Genomic DNA, 17,975 nt, shown 5'->3' with positions numbered 1-17,975 from the left:
TGAGGAATGAACCAGCCGAGAGAACTTTCTCTGTCTCTCTGCCTTTCTAATATTTTAAAAGTGTGATGGAAGAATAAGATCAGAAAATTTTGAGTACAAATGTCAGATAAGGTACAGTCTTTTATTTTTTAAAAAAAGATTTATTTATTTAATTGAAAGAGTTACAGAGAGAGGGAGGGGGAGAGAGGGAGGGAGAGAGAGAGATCTTCCATCTGCTGGTTTACTCCAGCAGCCAGGGCTGAGCCAGGCCAAAGTCAGGAGCCGGAAGCTTCATCCAGGTCTCCCTCATGGGCCATTAGCAGGGAACTGGATCAGAAGTGGAGCAGCCAGGACCCAATCAGAGCCTATATGGGATGCTGGTGTTGCAGGTAGTGGCTTTACCTGATAACCTACAGCGCCGCCCCCTGCCCTTTTTTTTTTTTTTTCTTTTTAGTTTATTTATTTAAAATGTAGAGTTACAGAAAAGGAGGGAGAGACAGAGAGCGAGAGCAAGAGCCAGAGAGAGAGAGAGATCTTCCATCTTCTGGCTCACTCCCCAAATGGCTGCAACGGCCAGGGCTGGACTGGACTGAAGCCAGGAACTCTACCTGAGACTCCCACACGGGTGCAGGGGCCCGCTCACTTGGGCCATCCTCCGCTGCTTTCCCAAGCACATTAGCAGAGAGCTGGATTAGAGTGGTGGCTTCCCTCCACGCCACAGCACAGGCCCCAAGGGCGCAGTCTTGCATAACAACAAAGGCTCTTACTTTGGAACTCTACAGATCTGGAGAACCTCAGGCACTCCAGCATGGGACACAGGCAACCCGACCACAGCGTTTTTGTTTTCTTTTGTTTAATTACTTTTCTGGAAGGCAGACAGAAAGAGGCCCTTATACTTTGTTAGTTTATTCCCCTAATGCCTCCAAGAGCCAAGGCTGGGCCAGGCTGGAGCCCGGGAACTGCACCCAGGTATCCCACGTGGGTGGCAGGGACCCAGGTACTTGAGCCATCACCTGCTGCCTCCCAGGGCTCCCTCAGCAGGAAGCTGGATTGGAAGTGGATTAGGGCTCAAACCCAGACACTCCAATATGGAATGTGGGCTTCCCCAGTGCGGCTCCCCCAACTGGCGCCCTAACTGCCAGGCCAAGTGCTCTCCCTCCCTAGACACACTTAAACAGACCTAGCCCGCTGACACCCACCCACTGTGGCACTGAGGACAGATCTCGTGCAGTACCCACTGAGACCCAATCTCTGACCACTCGGGCTTCTCCGCCTCTTCTGATAGCGCAAGACACAGCTCTGGTCCTCTCAACAGACCCCAGCTCATTACTACCGTCATGGGCTTGAACAGCGAGAGAGACAAGAGGGAAGGTGTAGAGCGATGTGGACAGAGGCAGGCCGGGAGGTAGCAATACCGGCGAGAGAGAAATAGAGAAGCCGAGAGATAAAGGGGAAGGTGGGCACCCTGTGAGTGCAGAAGAGCTGACCAAGGGAGCAGGAGGAAAAGATGGAAGGAGGCAGAAAAAAAGATTTGCAGAGAAGCCGATGAAGTGCAACTGAGAAAACTGTTGCCATGGTGACGGGTCCAGACGAGGGAGTAGGAATATAAATCGGATTATGAGTTGGGGGTGTCTGGGGGGTGTTCAAGACCCAGAGGCAGTCTCCCTGCACTGGGCGCCCCCACCAGACCTCCCTCTGCCCGTCCCATGAGGGAGACCTTCCCCAGGGGCCTGGCCCAGGCCACGTGAGGAATGCAGTGAGCAAAGAGCATCAGAGGGGACCAGGGCTCTGGCTCTCTTAGGCCCCTGGGATCCATAACTGCACCCCAGCGTACCCACTGTCTCTTGGAGAGCTCTCTCCAGGGACCCTAGTTTCTCTCATTCTACTCCTCCATCAGAGAGCCACAGAAGAGGGTGGGGAGGGAACTTGTTTTAAGCACCTACTATGTGTCAGTTCTTTCTCTCCTCACCTCCGCTTAGGGGAGGTAGGCGCTCCCACCTGTTTATAGACAGGAAACAGATCAAGGTCACAGGCTGGAAGGTAGCAGGTGCTGGGGGTATATACCCGGGCCCAGGGCCCATCCCATTCTCCTCCCAGCTCTCTGCCAAGGGGCCCACTTCCCACTCCCGACTCTGCCTGCTCCCTTAGGGCAGGATTGGCAGCATGGAAGCTGCTCAGGGGCTGGCCTCGTAAAGAGCTGAGAAGATCTGAGGCCAGGCAGCCCGGCCAGGTGGGAGGCCAGGGCAGCATGAACTCCGGGATGGGGGAGCAGGGAGGAAGGGCTGGGGGTTGGGAGGCCCCAGGAGGGTAAGGGGAAGTTCCGAGGCCAGGCCATTTCCGGCAGAGCTGACAGCAACTCCCAGCCTGGGGCACGTGGGAGCAGCAGCCTTGAGCCAGGGAGGGAGAGTGGCAGGGGGGTTGGTATTTGCCTGCAGGTCCCTGCAAGTGGAAGTGGCGGGAGGCAGGGAAGAGGAGGGAGCAGCTCCCCTCCCTTCTCCTCCCTCAGGCTTCTGTACAAATAACAGTTTTGCAAAGGGCACTGGTATCTGATGTGCATACCAAGCAGGGCTTGGGGAGGTGGGGGAAGGCAGGCTGAGGGCTGTGGCCTGGGCAACTGTGCCCAGACTACCCCCGCCCCCGCCCCCGCCCCGGGGCAGACCTTTGGCCTGGTGACTGAGACACAAGTCCCCATGCCCACAGCATATATTAAAGCGCCTGGGTTCAGCTCCCAGCTCTGCTTCCTGCTGTTGCACCACCCGGGGGCAGCCTGTAAGGGCTCAAGTACTTGGGTCCCTGTGACCCGTGTGGGAGACCTGCCTGGATTAAGTTCCCAGCTCCTGGCTTTACATGGCTCAGCCTGCCGGACTGAGAAGTGAACCAGCAGATGGCAGCTCTCTGTCTGTGGGTCTCGCTCAGTCTGCCTCTGGAGTTAAAATTCAAACTGATAATGATCTGTACCCCCTCAGCGGTTGGTAGGGGTTCAGAAGCATGCCTGGCCCCTCCCATCACAGCCGACGCTCCTCCTGGTGGCTGCCTTGAGACAGTCGGCTGTGCTCTCTGGGGCCTGGCTTGGGCCACAGCCTGCCCTGGAAGTCCTTGGTGGTGGGAAAAGGCCGGACTCCAACAAAGATTGAAGTTCCCAATTCTGTTGGGTCCCTCAGCCGCTGGACTGGAGAATTCAGGTTTCCCCCAACTCCCCCACCCCAACCTCTCCCCCATTGCTGCTTAAATAAATAAATTTTATTTCAAAGGCAGAGCTACAAAGAGAGAGAGAGAGAGATGGTCTATCTACTGGCTCACTCCCCCAGAAGGGTCACAACAGCCAGGGCTGGGCCAGGCTGGAGCCCAGGAACTTGGTCTTTGAGATGGGGTCCCACCAGCTTCCCCTGCCGTCCCAGGCCCACTGGCAGGAAGCTGGATCAGAAGCAAAGCACCCGGGACTCCAGCTAGCACTCCTATATGGGTGCCAGCAGTGCCTTAGCCCCCTGTGCCTCGATGCCCACCTTTGCTCTCTTGCTGTGTTGCTTCGTTTATGTCTCCTTCTCGCCCCACCAATGTCCCAGGAAGCCTCCCTGACCCCCTCCCCTTGGAGGTTCCCAGCAGAGCAGAAGGTAGGGATGGGTTGGAGGGAATCTAGGCTCCTCCACCCGCCCTGCAGTTGGAAGAGGACTCTTAGGACTTCTCCTTTTTTAAAAGATTTTATTTATTTATTTATTTGAGAGGCAGAGTTACCGACAGAGAGAGAGAGACAGAGCAAAAGGTCCTCCATCTGCTGGTTCACTCCCCAAATGGCCGTAACAGCCAGGGCTGGGCCAGGGGGAAGCCAGGAGCCAGGAGCTTCTTCTGGGTCTTCCATGCGGGTGCAGGATACCAAGCACTTGGGCCATCTTATATTGCTTTCCCAAGCCATAGCAGGGAACAGATTGGAAGAGGAACATTTGGGACACTAACTGGAACCATACGGGCTTAGCCTACTACACCACAGTGCTGGCCCCTCCTTTTTCTTATAGGTGAGCTTCCCGTCTCCTATGTGGGCTCCTCTCCTCTTTTGCCCATAATTGTTGGGGCGCCCAGGCTCGGTCCTTGACCTTTTCTTCCCCCATGCACTCCTTGCCAAGGCTTCAGCAGTAACACCTGTGCTGACCCTCCCCTCTGCCCCCCACAGCACCTGCTCCAGGCTGTGCATCCAACCACTTTCCACACACCCACCTGGTATGCCCAAGCAGCCATCTGGGGAGTGAACCAGTGGATGGAAGACCTGTCTCTCTGTCTCTGCCTCTCTTTGTCTGTATCTCCACCTCTCAACTAAATAAATACAATATTTTAAAAAATTAAAATATAAAAATGAAATAAATAAATAAAAACAACTATCTCCCCCCCCAGGCCCTCCCCACAAATCTGCTAATCCCACCACAACTGTTCCTCAGCTAGTGACACAGTCTGGATTACAAATAAATGAAAATAAACATAGAATGTGACGAACTCTGAAAAAAGAATCCATGACCACTTTGTATCAGGACATTAGCAGAAGAGAAAACGGCAACAGCTATTATTACTGTTATTATCCTCATTTTTAAAAAAGATTTATTCATTTATTTGAAAGGCAGAGTGTCAGGGAGAGATGGGGAGAGATCTTCCATCTGCTGGTTCACCCCGCAAATGGTTACAACATCCAGGCTGAAGCCAGGAGCCCAGAGCGTCATCCGGGTCTTTCATGCGGGTGGCAGAGGCCCAAGTACTTGGGCCATTTTCCGTTGTCTTCCCAGGTGTATTAGCAGGGTGCTAGATCTGAAGCAGAGCAGCCAGGATTTGAACTGGTGCTGTAACATGGGATACCGGCGTCACGGGCAGCAGCTTACCTGTTGTGCCACAACAACCACCCCCATCGTCCTCATGTCCTGAATAAGGAAACCAAGGCACAGAGAAGTCAACGTTGCTGAAGAGGTCCCTCAAGCAAAGGGGCAACATGCATGGGTTGGGGTGGTCAGGAAGGCCTCCTGGAGGAAGTCCTAACAAAGGGAAGACCTGAAGGCTGAGTGGGAGGTAGCGGGGTGCAGGGGGAGGGAGGAGAGGTCATGCTAGGCTCAAAGAACTGCAAAGGCTCAAGGTCAGAGAACGGGCCCCACCGAAGTTCTAGAACAGAATCTAGGAAGTCACTGGAGAGTTAGCGGGGACCGGCTCAAGAGCTGTTCAGGTCTCCTTCAAGAAGTTTGGTTTTTATCCTCAGCAGGAAAGGACGTCCTTGAAGGGTATTAAACTGGAGAGGTCGTCAAACCTGAGTCTACAAAGCTCACTCTTGCTGCAGTGGGGAGAGGGTGCGGGGCTGTGGAGATCACATTCTAGCAGAAGGGGCTTTCAGGGGACGGCAAAATTGCCGGTGCTTGGTGAGGGCTTGGCTGGGAGGGCTGGGGGCGGGGCAGGCAGGCACAGAATTTGGGTCTGGGCCTGCATCCCGTAACAGAGTGTGGGGTTCAAGTCCCGCCTCCACTTCTGATCCAGCTTCCTGCTAATGCGCACCTTGGAAGGTAGCAGGTGGTGGTTCAAGTATGGTACATGGGAGACGCAGATGGAGTTCCTGGCTCCTGGCTTCAGCCTGGTCAGGCCCTGGGTGTTGAGGGCATTTGGAAAGGGACCCGGTGCGGGCGGGGTGGGGGTGGGGGTGGAGCTCTGTCTCTCCCTCGATGATGCAAATGTCTGTGATTTCCCCAGGACGGTTCTATTGGTTGTCTACTACACCATAGCAAGTCACCCCACAACTTAGTGCCTCATAAAAGCAAGCGTTTCTCCTGAGGAGGGGGTCTGGGAGACCTTGACTGGCTGGATCTGGCATCTCACCAGGCTTCAGCGAGGCTGGCGGCACAGGTGCAGTCCTCCAAGGGTTCGAGCAGAGGTGGACGACCAGCTTGAGAGTGCACAAGTTCTCGGACCTGCTGCCTGGGGCGGGGGGGGGGGGTCAAGATGACCCGCGGCTCCTTGGCGGAGGCCTCAGCCCCTCCCATGTAGACCCCCTCATATAGCAGCCACTGCGTATCCTCCCGAGAGAGCCTTCCGAAGGGCGGCAGGAGGAAGGCGCCTGCTTCTTACCGCTCAGCCTCAGCTGTGGCATGCCATCACCGCTGCCTGTTCTATTGGCCACACACGGATGCGGGGCTACACATGCGGGCGCACCTGGTGGGAGCAGAGGTCACGGGCTGACCCTGGAGCTGGCATCGCAGCACCCAGCACAGCCACAGCTCCTTCTCCCTGCCCCTCCCTCAGATCCACTCTGAAACACAGATCTGGAAACCGATCTTCATTCTTCCTTCCCTGAGCTTGCTCTGCAGGCAACCCCCGACTCCCGTCAGCCTCCTGGGAACCGCCTGCCCTGCCATCTGGGGGCTCCCGGCTGTGCCTGTGCTTCCTGCCTGGCACACTTTCTCCCACTCGGGTCATTTTGCTTCTCGCCTAGTCATCCTGCCCCGTGTCTTCCCGGCTGCCAATCCATTCTCCACACTGTTGCCAGAATGCTCTCGACACACTTAAAACCCCTCAAAGGCCTTCTGTGTTCTGCAGGGCAAACACTGAGCCCTGAGCCTTCGCATGGGCTCCGAAGTCCTGGTCGCCAGCCGGTGGCATGGCTCACACCATGCCCGTCTTTGAGTCCTGCTTTCCGGCCACCATGGATCATTTGCAGTTTCCAGGCTAATGCACGCCGCTAGCCTACTCTAAGCTGCTCCCTCTGTTTTAGAATATGCCCTTCCACTTATCTCAACCAGCCTAACTGCAGTTTGTTCTTCGACCCTCAGCAAGGTGAGACAGGGATTGCGTCTGGTTATCTCTGCATCTCAACACCTGGCCTGGTACCACCAGAGACGAGATGCGCACCGACTGACGAATGAGTGCGTGGGCAGGCAGTGTGTGTCTGCTGCCTCTGAGGGACACACGGGGAACAGCTGGCCCCAGCTCAGCCGCCTTTGCACTTGGGCTACCTTTCCATGCCTTTCAATGGCATAGTTGGAAAAACAAATTCTGAGTTACATCCCACCTCATTCCTTATCTGCTGTGACCCTCAAAAAGTCATATGTGGGGTCCGGCACTGTGGCATAAAGCCACCACCTGTGACACTGGCATCCTAAATGGGCACCAGTTCATATCCTGGCTGCTCTACTTCCAATCCAGCTCCCGGCTAATGGCCTGAGAAAAGCAGTGGAGGATGGCCCAAGTGTTTGGGCATCTGCCATTCACGTGGAGACCCGGATGAAGCTTTTGGCTCCTGGCCTCAGCCTGGCCCAGCCCTTCCATTGTGTCTATCAAGGGAGTGAACCAGTGGTTGGAAAATCTCCCTCTCTCTCTGTAACTCTGTCTTTCAAATAAATAAATAAGTCTTTTCTTTTAAAGATTTATTATATTTATTTGAAAGACAGAGTTACAGAGAGACATAAAGACAGAGAGAGAGGTCTTCTACCCGCTGGTTCACTCTCCAGATGGCCGCAACAGCCAGAGCTGTGCCGATCCAAAGCCAGGAGCCAGGAGCCAGGAGCTTCCTCCAGGCCTCTCATGTGGGTACAGAGTCCCAAGGACTTGAGCCATCTTCAACTGCCATAGCAGGGAGCTAGATCGGAAGAGGAGCAGCTGGGACTAGAACCAGTGCCCATATGGGATGCTGGCACACAGTACCGGCCCCATAAATAAGTCTTGGAGGAGGAAGAGGTGAAGGAGGAAGAGGAGGAGAAGGAAAGAAAGTCATGTATGGCCTCTGGGCCTCTGGTCTTCATTGGCAATGAGGGTTAATGAAAAGGAAAGGATACAATAAATGACTTCCATTAGTGTTTTTTTTTTTGACAGGCAGAGGTAGAGTTCATTGAGCCAGAGACTGTACTAGGCACTCTTAAATAAATTCATCTGATAGTCACAAAATTCCAGCAAGACAGGTTTCATCCCCTTTCTTTTTTTTTTTTTTTTAAGATTTATTTATTTATTTGAAAGGCAGAGTTACACAGAGAAAAAAAGGAGAGGCAGAGAGAAAGAGGTCTTCCATCCACTGATTCACTCCTCAATTGGCTGCAATGGCTGGAGCTGGGCCAATCCAGAGCCAGGAGCCAGGAGCTTCTTCCAGGTCTCCCTTGTGGATACAGGGGCCCAAGGACTTGGGCTATATCCCACTGCTTTCCCAGGCCATAGCAGGGAGCTGGATCAGAAGTGGAGCAGCTGGGACTTGAACCGGTGCCTATATGGGATGCTGGCACTGCAGGCAGTGGCTTTACCCACTACGCCACAGGGCTAGCTCCTCATCCCCTTTCTATACAAGATGAAACTGCAGCTCAGAGCAGGCAGGTAACTCGGCCAGAGCACAAAGCTGGAAGGGGACTTCAGGATAAGTGCTGTATCACAGGCTACATTAAAAAAAAAAAAAAAAAGAGAGAGAGAAAGAGAGAGAGAGAGAGCATCTAGGTCTCTTCCAACCCTTGGAGCTGGGATTCTCCCTCTCTCTCTCTCTCCCCCCTTCTCTCTCAAAAAAGATTTATTTATTTATTTGAAAGGCAGAGTTACAGAGAGAGAGAGAGGGAGATATCAATCTTCCATCCACTGGTTCATTCACCAGATGACTGCAAGGGCCAGGGCTTGGCCAGGCCAATGCCAGGAGCCATAGCTTCATCCGGGTCTCTCACATGGGCAGCAGGTGCCCTAACACTACTTTCCCCAGGCCACTAGCAGGAGCTTGGTTGGGAATGGAGCAGCCCACATAGGATGCCGGCGTCTCAGGTGGAAGCTTACCCTACACACAGCGCGGGCCCCCCTCGCCTACACGCGATGACAGAGTCTCCAGCAGTCCTCCTGCATCTTTATTTTCAACCACTTTTACACCTATCATATCTTGCTCAATCTTTAGAGTAGGGAGGGAATGAGTCTTCCCATTTTAAAGGTGTGAAAACTGAAGTTCAGAGCAACCCCCCGGGGGCCAGCGTGGTGGTGTAGGGGGTAAGCCACCTTTTGTGACACCGGCATCCCATATAGAACTGACATTTCCCATCCGGGCTGCTCTGACCCAGAGCCCTGCTAATACATCCGGGAGAGCAGTGGAAGATGGTCAGCGTATTTGGGACCCTGCCACCCAGGTGGGAGACCCGGATGGAGCTCCTGACTCCTGGCTTTGGCCTAGCCCAGCCCAGGCCGTTGTGGCTATTTGGGAAGTGAACCAACAGATGGAAAATCTCACTCTGTCTCTGTCTCTCTTTCTCTGTCACTCTGCCTTTCAAATAAAATAAATGAACTTTTTTTTTTAAAAAAGACCCAGCTGAAGTTGCATGGCATCGCTCAGAAACAGGAGGACTGGAGTAGCCACCGGGGGCTGACCTGCCCGTGGAGCCAGACATGTGTTTCTAATCAGGAGGCGGGAGAGCAGCAATGTGGAAAGAGAACCAAAGGCGCGTCAGAAACACTTGGGCTCTGAGTCCAGCTTTTCTGGCTACAGAAGTGCCATAGACCAGAAAAGAAAAAGTCTCACAGTCCAGCAAGGAGAGGTCCGTGCCAGGAGCGAGTCGGGGCAGAGAGAGACAGAGCGGCTCCTTGGTGGAAGAAACTTCTCTGCCCCTTCTACCTTGGTGCCTACTAGGACAGACACGCTTGGTACTCAGCAACCATCTGTGGGATTGAATACGAGATCCAGAAGGAGGAAAGCTGGGGAGGGAACGTGAGAATGCAGAATCAAGATCAAGACTCCAAAGCTGAGACAGCCTGGAAAAACTGAGTCCAAAAGACAGCCCCCAGGCACCTGTGGCCCTGGTTCCCTCCCGGCAAGCCATGGAGAAATCCTCAGAGGAACAGGGTGCTGTGACTTTAAATGACTTCAGCATTGTCAATGAATCTGTTCTGCTAAAAGAGTTATCCTCTTGCTCCTGCACTTGGCCTCCCCCTCCTCTCAGCTCCCCAAACCCTTCTCAGCCACTGTGATGGGATAATTAGATGCGAGAGCTCAGCACAGATGATGCTCCAGTTGCTTAGCAACTAATGGTTTCCATGGAGACCGCAAAGCACAGCCTCCAGAGCAGCCAGTGAGCAGCTCGGCAGGGCAGGGAGAAGACGCAACTCTCAGCTCCTCCAGAAACCTGGGGAGGGTTGGGGTGGGGAACGTGGGGGGGGGGGGTTGCAAGGAGAAGGGAGGGCTTAAAGGCACAGAGCCTACACAGACCTTTCAAATCTCGTCAGAGATCTGCCCTCCCCTCCCCCACTCTGTCCCAGTCGTAATTCCCGATGGGGCTGGGGGCTTATGCGTGGACCCAAAGCAACCTGCTCTGCAACAAACCCAACCTGTTCTCTTTGCTTCCTGACTGTGACTGAAATGGCAAGAGGTGCCTCCCAAGTGCCAGTGTGAACATCCTGCCGGCTGGGAGGTGGGATTTGAGGAGCCCCAGGAAGTCCCCTCACCCAGCATTCTACCATTCAGTCTGTTCCCGCTCTCCCGAGTTCCCCTTTTTCTTCAAGATTTATTTTATTTGAAAGGCAGAGTTAGACACACACACACTCACACACACAGAAAGAGAGAGACATCTTCCATCCACTGGTTCACTCCCCAAATGGCCACGATGGCTGGGGCTGAGCTAGGCTGAAGCCAGCAGCCTCCCGTGTGGGTGCAGGAGTCCACGCACTTGGGCCGTCTTCTGCCACTTGCCCAGGCACATCAGCAGGGAGCTGGATGGGAAGTAGAACAAGTGGAATTTGACGGCACTTACATGGGATGAGGGTGGCAGCCTAACCTGCTGTGCCCCAAGTTCTCCTTAATGTGCCAAAGGCCCTCTTTCCATCTGTAGGGCGATGGTAGGATCTGATCCAAACAGGGCCAAAAGTCAAGAGACAGGAAACAGATTCAGTTCTGTACTCAGAGGTAGCCTGTCCTGGCAGACTGGGAAGAAAACACCGCCCTGGGCAGGGGTCGGGTGGGGGCTGCCAGAGACTCTCTGGGACCCCAGCTGTGGGCCTCTCAGGTTGCCCCCTCGGGGCCGCCTGGAAGAAAGCTCATCAGAAATGCAGACGTTCAGTCTTCACCTCAGACCCCCGAATCAGCGCCCACATCTAACAAGATGCCCGGGGCCTCTGGAGCTGGTTAGATTTGCAGACAGGTGCTGGGGAGTTCTGTCTTCCTTGTCATCCCCCACCTGCCCCCTGCTCCCCACCATGGAGGTAAGGCCACATCTCCCCCCACCCCCAGCCTCTCACTTTCCTTCTCTGGAAGTGGGGAAGACACAGAGTAGAGACACATGGGGACAGACAGCTCGCAGGGCCCCGGGAGCTCTACAACAGCCTCTCCCACCCACGGTCCGCGTCCCACAGGTGAGTCCACCTGTCTGTGTCTCGGGTCCCACATCTGCAGAGCCGGGGGACAACCTCACCTCCCAGTCTGGGCTTGCTCCTTACCTGCTCCCTCTTTCATTGTCTCTTTCCAGTTCTTTCTCTACTTTCAATCAGTTCAGCAAATGCTCGCTGTCCAAGGCTGGGCAAGGTAAGTGTCCACCTCCCTGGTATCTGCTGTCTGGTCTCTCTGGAAGTCTTCCCCAGCCCTCCTGGTGCTTACACACACCCCCAACCCCCCGGCACAGGCCCCCACGCCTCTCCTGGAGCCACAGCAATCTGGGCCTCAGTCAACACCAAGAATTAGACTCTTTGGCTCTGCTGCCCCTTGTCTGCTCTCTCTCCCATTCTTCCCTAGCCAAGGCCCCTCCAGGAGCCCATCCTGGCTGCTCGCCTTTTCCTACACATGAGGGTAACTTCAGAACTCCCTGCTCCCCCCGCCCCAGGGATACCCCCAACCTGGGGGCACCGTCCCCGACAGGCCAGACCCCAGAGGCACACTGTGCCTAAGGGGTGATTTAGTCTGGCCGCTGCTGCCAGGCTGCCAAGACCCCAGCCAGGGCATCTCCCGCCCCACAGCTGCAGGGCCAGCTCCCCATCCTGAAAAACCTGTCTGGGGGCCTTCCCCTGAGGCTGTGGGGCCCAAGGGGGCAGGTTGGACTGGATTCCCCTCCAGCCCCTCCCACCCCCAGGACATAATCAGTCATCCCCGGGGGCAGGGCCTCACTTGCCTCGGGAAGCCCCAGCCTGCCAGCACCGGTCCAGCTCCCCGCCCGGCATGGCATCTCTGCTGCCCGTCTGGACTTTGCCCTCGATCCTGGTTTTGCTGGCTGCCCTGGCCCCAGGGGCTGCAGGTCTCTGCCATGTCTGGTGGGGGTGGAGCGGGCCTTGAGGGCCTGGCAGGGGGCACTGGGCCTTCCAGGGCTCTCACAGAGGTACTGGTCTGGCCTGTTGGGGGTGGGAGCTGGTGACGGCAGTGACCAGGCGCAGACGCTAGGCCCAGAGCGCACTCCTGGTCCTTTTCCAGACCCAGGAGGCACAGCGGTGTGGGAATGGGTCCAAGGCTTTGCTAGGGAGGAGGTTGGTTGCTCCCGCTCCTGGCTTCCAAGGTCTGGCTGGGAACAACTTGGTGGAGCACCCAGTTTCTGCAGCCCAAGCCTGCCACCTGGCGGGCAGACCCGTGCAGGTCCGGCTGTTCTGCCCATGGGTGGCAGCGTGGAGGGGGAGCTGGACTCTGAACTCAGAACGGGCCCAGGGGTTCAGGGCCAGATCTGATGGCCTGGAGGGAGTTGACTCCCTTCTGAGTGCCCTCCTGGCCTCCCAGCAGACTTCAACATCTCAGGTCTCACTGGCCTGCTGTCCCCGGCGCTAACGGAGAGCCTGCTGGTTGCTCTGCCCCCCTGTCACCTCACGGGAGGCAACGCCACGCTGAGGGTCCGCAGAGCCAATGACAGCCAAGGTCTGTGCCCCATCCCGGGAGACCCCCTGCTCCCCAGAGGGCCCGTCCCAGGACACCCGCGTTCCTTCCCCTGTTCATACCACGCTGGCAACTCCTCCCCTGGGGCACGCCTCCAACATTGCTCCTTTTCGGGGTCTCCAGAAACTTGACCCTGGCTCCCACACCCCATTTCCTGCCCAGTGGTGAAGTCCAGCTTCGTGGTGCCTCCGTGCCGCGGGCGCAGGGAGCTGGTGAGTGTGGTAGACAGTGGGGCTGGCTTCGTGGTCACTCGGCTCAGCGCATACCAGGTGACAAATCTCGTGCCAGGAACCAAATACTAGTAGGTACCCACTCCAGTCCTGGGGCATCTGCGGGATGGAGGTACAGGAAGAGAGGTTCATGGGTGGGGGTCTGGGTCACATGGGGGCGAGAGGGAGGGCACAGCCAAAGGGGTAAAAACTGGGCCTCTCTTGGTGGGGCAGAGATGGGAGCACAACTGTGGGGTAGGCGGGGCCCAGGCCAGCACCCTCCTCTGCCAGGTGCCGTTTGTTCACTGAAAGGTCGCTCCTCTCTCTCCCAAACCCCCGAAGCGTTTCCTACCTGGTGGCGAAGGGGACATCCGCCGAGTCCAGCAGAGAGGTCCCAATGTCCACGCTTCCTCGTAAGTCACACTGCCACCTCCAGCTCACGTGTCAGGGCCCACACATGCTCCAGACCCCCCCAAGCCCCAGTCTGGCTTTGCTGCGCCCCACTGGGCCCCCTTGGTACCTTCGCTCCTCCGTCCCAGCGCTTGGCCCCTAACACCCATCTGCCTGTCTACCCACCTGCCGCACTACTGAGTGAAGGGCTCCTCGCAGGCAGGGGCTGTGTCCTGGGTGACTGACAGGTGCTTCAGAAATGTCTGCACCCATTGGTTGGTCAGTTGCTTGGATGGATGAGGGGCTAGGCTGTGAGCCTCAGCAGGCTGCCGCCAAAGGCTCCACCCCCCTTGCTCTTGCTCTCACGCTCTCTCTCCCTCTCCCGACAGGAAGGAACGTGGAGTCCATTGGGCTGGGAATGGCCCGCACAGGGGGCATGGTGGTCATCACCGTGCTGCTCTCCGTCGCCATGTTCCTGCTGGTTGTGGGCTTCATCACGGCCCTGGTACTGGGCGCCCGCAAGTGAGGAGGCCAGCCCCGCCCAGCCCAGGCTCCACCCCTTCCCCAGCCTGGCTCCTCCCAGGCCTCAGGGAGCAGCCTCTGGCTCCCTCGGTGCCCTCACCTCCCTCCTCTGGGGTCTTTGATCCGCTAAAAGCCATGTTCCTTCCCAGCTCATCCCCACCCCCAGCAAGTCCCCTCTTAGGGAACTCAGTCCTTACAATAAAGGCTGACGCCCCATCTGCAGCGTGTGTTTCCCTCCGCCGGGCTCCACACCCAGGCTGCAGGCGCAGGAGCAGGTGCCTGACCTGCCCCAGGGCCTCAGAGCTGCTTTCCCCCAGGAGGGAGGCAGGCAGGGGCCTGAGGGTGAGATGGTCTGGGCGTCAGAGCTCCCAGCCCCACACCCTGCACAGCCCACAGCAGGCCACCCAGCCAGGGGCCTGGGGAAGGTGCAGAAGCTGGGGCTGGTGCGCCTTATGGGGCCTAAAGACCCGAGGGCCGGGGGCAGAGCTGGCAGAGCATGGGAACTGCTGGAGAAAGGAGCAGAGGGAAGCTCTGTCCCGGCTATGACAAGGCCAGGGCACTGCGGGGTGCGGGGTGGAGAACAGGCTGACAGGACACCAGCTGGCCAGAGAGTCAAGACTGCCATAGTCTGGTCACTGAAGGGCTCCATGAACGCTCAGCCTCACTGCCTTTTCCCTCACCAATATCGAGTCCTTATAAGGATGGTGATGTTTGCATTGCTTACAGTAAAGACCAAAATCCTTAAGGTGAGCTTCGAGGCCAGGCCTGGTCTACTCCATAACTCCCCCCAAGCTTGCACCATGTTCCTGCCAACGTCCAGTCCTCTTGCCCCCGGGCCTTTGCACAGACACTCCATACACTCAAAATGACCTCCTTCCCCGCAGCTGCTCTCTGCACAGTTGGCTCACTGTCTCTTCTCCAGCCTCCATTCCCCCACCCACCCCATTAGCCTGGGTTCATCATTCTTTTTTTTAATATTTATTTTTATTTATTTGAAAGACAGAGTTACAGACAGAAGCAGAGACAAACAGAGAGGTCTTCCATCCACTGGTTCACTCCCTTAATGGCTGAAACAGCTGGAGCTGTGCCGATCCAAAGCCAGGAGCCAGGAGCTTCATCCAGGTCTCCCACATGGGTGCAGGGGCCCAAGCATTGGGCCATCTTCCACTGCTTTCCCAGGCCACAGCAGAGAGCTGGATCAGAAGTGGAGCAGCCAGGTCTCAAACTGGCACCCATATGGGATGCCAATACTGCAGACTGGGGCTTTAGCCTGCTGCGCCACAGCGCCGGCCCCCACCATCCTGTCTTACATATAGCATCACTATGGCTTATAATCATGGGTTTATGTCATTATTAGGTTGCCTCCCCCGTCAGACTGCTTTGCTCCCAGAGGCCTGTAGAACCTTGGCTCTACACAGTAGGTACTCAATAAATACTTGTTGAATAAATGAATGATCACGTGAACACATGAATGAAGAAGCCCCTGAAGAGAAGGAAGGGGCTGGGAAAGTGCCAGAAATTCTATGGAAAGAATCAGAAAAAATGCACAGGGGTGCTTTTGGCCTAGCGGTTAAGATGTCACGTGGGATGCCCACGTTCCATACTGGAATACTTGGATCTGACTTCTGCTCTGCTCCTGCTTCCGGCTTCCTGCTTCCTGCTGACCCAGACCCTGGGAGGCCCCAGGCGATGGCTCTGTTAGACCCTCAGAGTGAGGATGCTAACATGTCGAGAGGCACACCCCAGAGACTCAGACTCCAGACCAGCTGACGCAAAAGCAAGAGGATTTATTCGGCGTCTGCGCAGACGGGCCTCTTGAACTTGGGAGTCCAGAGAGCGCCCCCAGTACAAGCCACACGGTTTATATGCCCGCAGTGACCAATCAAAAGCACTATAGAGTCCATGCACACAGCAGTCCAATCCGTGAGTTGTTCACGTGAAGGGCATGCGTCTTCTATCCAATCAGCTACGGGATCACATGGGAGGCATGCACCTCGTCGCCATTTTGTTGTTTACTTCTTTAGTAGTTCCTTTCCCTGCCAGCGCCATCTTGTTCACCCTGGGGTGGGGGTGGGGGGGCGACGTCTCGCTCCCTTTGTTCCCCTTGTGGGAGAGCGGCGTCCTGCTTCCCACACCGTTATTTGAGTATGAGGAGGCATACAAACTGGGTTAGGTCTTAGCACAGCCAGGCACAAGTGTTGCAGCTAGCTAAGCATAGGGTCCCTTATTTTTATAGCTGCACCTAATTTTAGCTTTGGGGAAAAAAGTTTAGGGCTGTAATTTTAAACTTTAATTTTTTATTTGGGGCAAAGGTGATGACTTCTTGTTTTTAATAGTGTTAGCTTAAGTCACTCCATCTTGGTTTGATTTTTAAGGTTCTTCAGCTCAAGCAGCTGGGTCCCGGCCACGCTCATGGGAGACCTGGATTGAGTTCCAGGCTCCTGGCTCTCGCCTAGCCCTGGCCATTACAGGTATTTGGGGAGTGAATGAGCAGATGGGAGTTCTCTCTGTCTCCAGTCTTCTTTGTGTGTGTCTCTCTGCCTTTCAAATAAAAAAAATTAACTTCAAAAATAAAATAAAAACAAAAGAAAAAATTTAAAACAAATTTAGTCAGGTTTGAGCAAAGGAAAACAATCTGCGAATCAAGCAGCTCCCAGAACCACAGCAGGTTCTGGGAACTCCCACCAACATGATCTGACAGCAGTTAGAGAAAACGGAAAGGAGCTGTGGCCAGGACTTAATTGGTTACAGCTTAATTGGTTAATTGGTTACAGAACTTCCTGCAATGAACTAAGGCTCAGCTACTGTGATTAAACTCCATATTGGTTTTGTCTGTTGGACCCAAAGTAGGGACTTCATTCAAGTCGATGTCGTCCTACAAAATTTTATTTAACACAATAGAACACCAAGTAAATGAATAGCAAATAAGTAAGAGATTCATAAAAATCGCCATTTTACCACTGTCATCGTAATGCCTGACTTAGGCAAGAATGTTAAGTGGATTTAACTGGGTCCAAGTTTGATGAACAGGATTCTAGATAATTTCTAAGTATCTCCCCTCAAATTGCTCACTAATTACATAGGGGGAAAAGCATCTTTATAGTAGGACGGCCCGGTGGATCCCCCGACCCATGTCATTGACATTACCATCACTGACAATGAGGCACGCTGACATCCTGCGCCCCTGATGCCTTATACTGAACAAGAACCATCCTTCGGTGGTATTTGTGCCAAAAATGCATACTCTAACTTCAATTATGGGGAGACGCCAGCCAAACCCAAACTGAGGGACAATCTTACAAAATAAACAGCCTGTGCCCTTCAAAAACGTCAATGTAATGAAAGATTATAAAGGCCGAGAAACGCCTGCAGATTACAGGATACTAAAGAGACACGGATACTAAATGCACTCTATGGGGCTGGCGCAGTGGTGTAGCGGGTAAAGCTGTTGCCTGCAACACCTGCATCCCACGTGGGTGCGGCTGGTGTCCCGGCTGCTCCACTCTTGATTCAGCTCCCTGCTATGGCCTGGGAAAGCAGCAGAAGATGGCCCAAGTCCTTGGGCCCCAGCACCCACATGGGAGACCTGGAAGAAGCTTCTGACTCCTGGCTTCGGTCTGGCTGTTGTGACCATCTAGAGAGTGAACCAGTGGATGGAAGATGTCTCTCTGTCTCTCCCTCTCTCTCTGCAATTGTGACTTTCAAATAAATCTTTTTTTTTTTTTTTTAGATTTTTATTTATTTATTTGACAGGTAGAGTTACAGACAGTGAGAGAGACAGAGAGAAAGGTCTTCCTTCCGTTGGTTTGCTCCCCAGATGGCCGCAACGGCTGGAGCTGCACCGATCCAAAGCCAGGAGCCAGGAGCTTCTTCCTGGTCTCCTACCTGGGTGCAGGGGCCCAAGGACCCAGGCCATCCTCCACTGCCTTCCCAGGCCACAGCAGAGAGCTGGACTGGAAAAGGAGCAACTGGGACTAGAACCCGGCGCCCATATGGGATGCTGGCGCCACAGGCGAAGGATTAACCTAGTGCACCACTGCGCCGGCCCCTCAAATAAATCTTTAAAAAAAATG

General features: G+C 55.0%; 1 protein-coding gene and 2 long non-coding RNA genes across 7 annotated transcripts; 2 read left to right on the top strand and 1 right to left on the bottom strand.

Moving 5' to 3' along the window:
- Nucleotides 1-4,517: 4,517 nt before the first annotated feature.
- LOC138847217 (uncharacterized) lies at nucleotides 4,518-11,508 on the bottom strand. 5 transcript variants are annotated; one of them, XR_016234819.1, is made up of 5 exons: nucleotides 11,371-11,506; nucleotides 10,485-10,647; nucleotides 6,064-6,147; nucleotides 5,815-5,909; nucleotides 4,518-4,799 (listed from the first exon to the last, which is right to left on the bottom strand). It is a non-coding gene; the product is annotated as an uncharacterized LOC138847217 (long non-coding RNA). The 5 variants fall into 5 exon arrangements; XR_016234817.1 differs by having other exon boundaries at nucleotides 4,519-4,799; nucleotides 5,788-5,913; XR_016234815.1 differs by having other exon boundaries at nucleotides 4,519-4,877; nucleotides 5,815-5,913.
- On the top strand, nucleotides 10,659-11,460 carry LOC149128554 (uncharacterized). The gene is made up of 3 exons (XR_016234823.1): nucleotides 10,659-11,075; nucleotides 11,165-11,286; nucleotides 11,400-11,460. It is a non-coding gene; the product is annotated as an uncharacterized LOC149128554 (long non-coding RNA).
- Nucleotides 11,509-12,037: 529 nt separating the features above from the next.
- UPK2 (uroplakin 2) lies at nucleotides 12,038-14,124 on the top strand. Its single transcript, NM_001195840.2, is given in 5 exon segments — nucleotides 12,038-12,158; nucleotides 12,632-12,763; nucleotides 12,944-13,082; nucleotides 13,333-13,403; nucleotides 13,770-14,124. Coding segments are annotated over 5 exon segments (555 nt in total). The 5' UTR covers nucleotides 12,038-12,082; the 3' UTR covers nucleotides 13,907-14,124.
- Nucleotides 14,125-17,975: the final 3,851 nt, after the last annotated feature.

Source organism: Oryctolagus cuniculus, chromosome 1, assembly GCF_051225735.1.
Source record: "Oryctolagus cuniculus isolate XC-2025 breed Fujian yellow rabbit chromosome 1, ASM5122573v1, whole genome shotgun sequence".
Taxonomy (NCBI): Eukaryota; Metazoa; Chordata; class Mammalia; order Lagomorpha; family Leporidae; genus Oryctolagus; species Oryctolagus cuniculus.
This window is presented reverse-complemented; position numbering and strand designations above follow the sequence as displayed.